The sequence below is a fragment of the Medicago sativa genome, chromosome 6 (assembly GCF_051527215.1).
Source record: "Medicago sativa cultivar Bolivia chromosome 6, Bolivia_mono, whole genome shotgun sequence".
In the NCBI taxonomy this organism is placed as follows: Eukaryota; Viridiplantae; Streptophyta; class Magnoliopsida; order Fabales; family Fabaceae; genus Medicago; species Medicago sativa.
Genome location: NC_140754.1, coordinates 43113082 through 43118063, shown reverse-complemented (window position 1 = coordinate 43118063; position 4982 = coordinate 43113082). Strand labels below are relative to the sequence as shown.

Below are 4982 nucleotides of genomic sequence, written 5' to 3'. Positions count from 1 at the left end.
TTAAATTGTTGAATAAAATGTAGTCGCTACGAGCTCTGATTCCTGTAACACTAGGGTTGGGGAACGACGATTGATCTTTATTTTCTTTTCGAATTGAATTTTGACAATCTTGTTATTTTCTATTTTTGACCATTGAGTAACAGGCATGAAATTATTATTGCGACCTTTGAATGTTTTATTCCACTAGAGTGATTATATTTTTGAAGAGAGTATTATTATGATATTTAGGTGACATAACATCGAGTTGTGTAACATCCTTACTGTTAAATATATTATTTATTATTCAATATTTAACAACGGGAAATAGGGTGTTACATATGGCATTTACTATAGGTATAACGCAAATAGGATGATTGTTTGCTTATAAGTGGATGATATGATAGTAACTGGAAACAATGAGATTGAGATGGAGTGTTTCAAAAGAAATATGAAGAATCAGTTTGAAATGTATGACTTAGGCAAGCTTACATAATTCCTGGGAATTGAATTTGAAATGAATTTACAAGGTATTATGATTCATCAGAAGAAGTATGCTTTGCACATATTGACGAGGTTCAAGATGTTAAACTGCAAGTCAATCTCTACACCAGTTGACACAGGAGCAGAGCTATCTCTGATTAGTGATGAGAAAGAGGTTGATCCAACTCTATTCAAGCAGATTGTAGGTTCCTTGAGGTACTTGTGCCATACTAGACCAGATATTTCTTATGGAGTAGTTTTAATCACTAGACACATGATGAAACCTACTACTTCACGTATGATTGCAGCTAAGATAATACTTAGATACGTGAAGGGAACCTGCAACTATGGAATTAAGTATTCTAAGAATCAGAATGATCAAGCCTATGATCTAATTGGTTATTTAGATTCAGATTGGAGTGGTGACAAAGATGATAGGAAAAACGCAGTTACCTATGTATTTATGATTGGAAATACTGCATTTTCATGGAGTTCAAATAAGGAATCAATGGATGCAGCATCTTCTTGTTAAGCTGAATACATTATAGCTTCTATGATAGCCTATCAAGCTCAATGGATCAATATGCTACGGATTGAACTAAAGGTAAGGGAGAAATGAGAAGATGGAACTGATGGTTGATAGCAAATCTGATATTGACTTGGCTAAGCATCCAGTTGCTCATGGAATGAGAAAACACACTAAAACAAAGTTTCATTTCATAAGGGATCAGGTGAACAAAGAAAAGGTGGAAGTCAAGTACTGCAGGATTAAGGAACATTGCTGACTAGCTAACCAAGCCATTGAAGATAAGCAGCTTGAAGCACTTGCGAAATAAGCTGCGAATGGCAAAAGCTTATAACTACATGAATTAGGAGGCGTATTAGACTGTAAAATTAAGTTTAGTTAGAATAAACCCTAGAGTTTAGGGTAACTAACTTTGGTTAGCTTGTTAACCAAGTTAGAGAGTTGGTTATAGTTTGTTAGAGAAGTTTGTTACAAACCCTTTTTGTATATAAGCTTCTCAATGCTTGTAAATATGTTAAGATTCATTAATAATAATAGATTCAGTTTTTCTTCAATCACAAGTAACACCCCCCCCCCCCCCCCCCCCCCAAACAATTACAGGGACTAAAACCAAAACAAAAACAAAACATATTTGAAGGAACCAAAACCATATTTTAGCCTATTAATAATATGGGAGATGATATTGAAACAACACTTTGCATTGACAATGGGACACTTGGTTGCTAATCACTCTACAAATACGGTAGAAAATTATATTATAGATATGATTTTTTATATTTATTTTCGAAGAAAAAAAATGTTTTTTAAAATGTAGAGGAAAATTTTGCAAAACAAAATTAGAGTTATTTTATAACTTCGTTAAGCACAAAAAGAAAATATATGTTGTTAACTACTTTTTTGAATATAAATTTGATTAATCAGTTTTACTATTACATTAACCACCAACAAGCAAGTTTAGTTAGAATAAACCCTAGAGTTTAGGGTAACTAACTTTGGTTAGCTTGTTAACCAAGTTAGAGAGTTGGTTATAATTTGTTAGAGAAGTTTGTTACAAACCCTTTTTGTATATAAGCTTCTCAATGCTTGTAAATATGTTAAGATTCATTAATAATAATAGATTCAGTTTTTCTTCAATCACAAGTAACACCACCCCCCTCCCCCCAACAATTACAGGGACTAAAACCAAAACAAAGCATATTTGAAGGAACCAAAACCATATTTTAGCCTATTAATAATATGGGAGATGATATTGAAACAACACTTTGCATTGACAATGGGACACTTGGTTGCTAATCACTCTACAAATACGGTAGAAAATTATATTATAGATATGATTTTTTATATTTATTTTCGAAGAAAAAAAAATGTTTTTTAAAATGTAGAGGAAAATTTTGCAACACAAAATTAGAGTTATTTTATAACTTCGTTAAGCACAAAAAGAAAATATATGTTGTTAACTACTTTTTTGAATATAAATTTGATTAATCAGTTTTACTATTACATTAACCACCAACAAGCAAGACATTAATCACATATTTTACATAGTTTTCAAAAAGTAACAAAAGTATATAAATATTTAGGAAATAAGTGGGTAATACTAATATCTTGCATTTTTATGGTTAATGAAGTAGTAATATTTGTTAGTGCCTCTTCAAAAAAAGTAATATTTGTTAGTTAGTGAGAATTATGTTGAATAAAATGGTCAATGAAGTAGTAATATTTGTTAGTGCCTCTTCAAATTTGTATTATATCAATGTATTTTATCAATTTGAATGAATAATATAATTTATTTAAAAATAAATAAATTGTCTCACTTTCTTGTTCTTGGAAGGAACGGTGTGGAGCCATGATGAAGATACAAAGGAAAGAACCACACCACACCATACTATTACCGCGTTTAGTAGAGTGGACCACACTACTTTCCTTGACTTGAGTTGACTAGTTAGTATATATAGACATTGCATTATACAAACCTCTCATCTTCACTTCACAACTTCATCTCCTATACCCTAGCTCTTCTTTTAAATTGTAACCAACAATTCTGATTTATTGGTCATCAAAAAGCTTTATTGAAATTAATGATGGTAAGAACTAGATCCTTGTGAATTCCCTCTTTTACTATTAATTTTTTCTTAGAATTGAATCTAAAGATCTTTTGTTCTGTTTTGTTACAGAAACTAGTATTGAAGGTGGATTTACATGATGATAGAACCAAGCAAAAAGCTATGAAGACAGTCTCTGGCCTTTCAGGTAATGTCGACATGTCTAGTTTCAATTTTTGGTTTCAAAATTGAGAAAATAAATATTATGTACATAATTTATTTGATATGAACAGATAATGTAAATATATTTTAATCATGCATTATTTGCCTTCACATTATTTAATCTTGAGGGACAAATTTGTGTCTTTCCCTTTTTAACCTCATAATTTGAACATCATTTAGCATCACTTAAATTAATAATAATTCTCCATTTTTCAATTTAAAAATAAAAAATAGAAGTTTGTGTTCTCAAAATTGAAATAAAAAATAATTAAACTCATAATCTAACATTGTAATACATTTAATTATTTTGCTAAAATTGTATTGGTATATTATTTGCAGGGGTAGAGTCGGTTTCTATAGACATGAAAGACAAGAAATTAACCTTAACTGGAGACACAGATCCAGTTCATGTAGTAAGCAAACTAAGGAAATGGTGTCATGCTGAAATAGTTTCTGTTGGGCCTGCAAAAGATGAAAAGAAGAAAGAAGAATCTAAGCCTGATGTGAAGAAGGACCAAATTCAATTACTTGAAGTCTATCCTCATTATTATCATATGCAACAACCACAATATATTCAATATTCCTCTGTTTCAAGAATGGAACAAGATCCTGTTGGATGTGTCATATGCTGAATTTCTTAATACTATGAAAAGATTTGTATTTTCATATTATTTATTGGATTTTTAGCTCATGATTTTTATATTGTTTTTTGAGTGGTTTACAATGAGAGTTAATGTATAGTGTTCAATTGTGCAAACAGAGGGCAGTTTTCTTTATCTACAAATTCCATTGAAAGTATAAGAAATACAAACAATTGCAAGTTCATAATTTTTAACATGAGTAAATGATTATATGAACTGGTCTAAAAAAAAAATCAAGAGACAAAAGACAAAAATTTAGTCTTTTAAAAAAAAAAAAAAGGAAATAAGCAGTTCTACTGGTGCCCAAATGTTCTTTGAACTTGTTCACAAATGAAAACTAGTACCTCATAGCAATGATTGTGACAAAGTTTGTGAATGAAGTTACTGGTTTGGATGATTAAGTGTGTCAAAGTATTTCAAATAGGGAATCCTTAGGAACTAACTCCAAAGTGTTTGTTAGCCTACTTTCTCAAATATATCCCACCTTAACCTCAGTCACGTTATAACCTTGAAAAGACCTTTATATGTGTGTGTGTGTGTGTGTGTGTGTGTGTGATGGATGACATATGTCTTGAATGTCTGTTTAGAATTGCTTCAATCTCATACGTGTATATTCTTGACTAGCCCCGCTGACATTAGGAGGTACGTACGTGTATATTAGAATTGTATGTGGTTCAAAGTAAGAGTATGTTCTCTAAGCATGTTTCGCTTGCATGGAAGAGATAAGCTAGTTAAGTCTGATGATGGGAGGAATAAAAATATGACCATATTTTTTGGAAAGGTATGTTTCATTCTTTAAATTCATGTAAATTCTAACTTCTTGCTATTGTCTTACTTGAGAATAGGGCATCATATGACATATTTTGCTATGTTTTTAGTATCTTTGTATTTGAAGACAATTAATATAAGAGTTAGAGAATTTGTCAATGGTTTGAGGAACAATTTGTATTATTTTTACTCGGGTCGTTGTAATTCACTTTTATCCTAAATCATGCAACTTCATAAATCAACACATCACGTGAAAGATAAAGTATAAGAAATTGAAGGACAATAGTTCTTATAAGGTTTTTGTAGACAATACAAAGTGAAGAA

At 30.7% G+C, this 4982-nt stretch overlaps 1 protein-coding gene across 1 annotated transcript; it reads left to right on the top strand.

The window, feature by feature from the left end:
- The first annotated feature begins 2963 nt into the window (after window positions 1-2963).
- LOC146915290 (heavy metal-associated isoprenylated plant protein 39-like) lies at window positions 2964-4025 on the top strand. The gene is made up of 3 exons (XM_085717732.1): window positions 2964-3069; window positions 3160-3235; window positions 3589-4025. Exons 1-3 carry the CDS (start codon window positions 3064-3066, stop codon window positions 3879-3881), a joined length of 375 nt encoding a protein of 124 aa, XP_085573858.1. The 5' UTR covers window positions 2964-3063; the 3' UTR covers window positions 3882-4025.
- The last annotated feature ends 957 nt before the right edge of the window (window positions 4026-4982 follow it).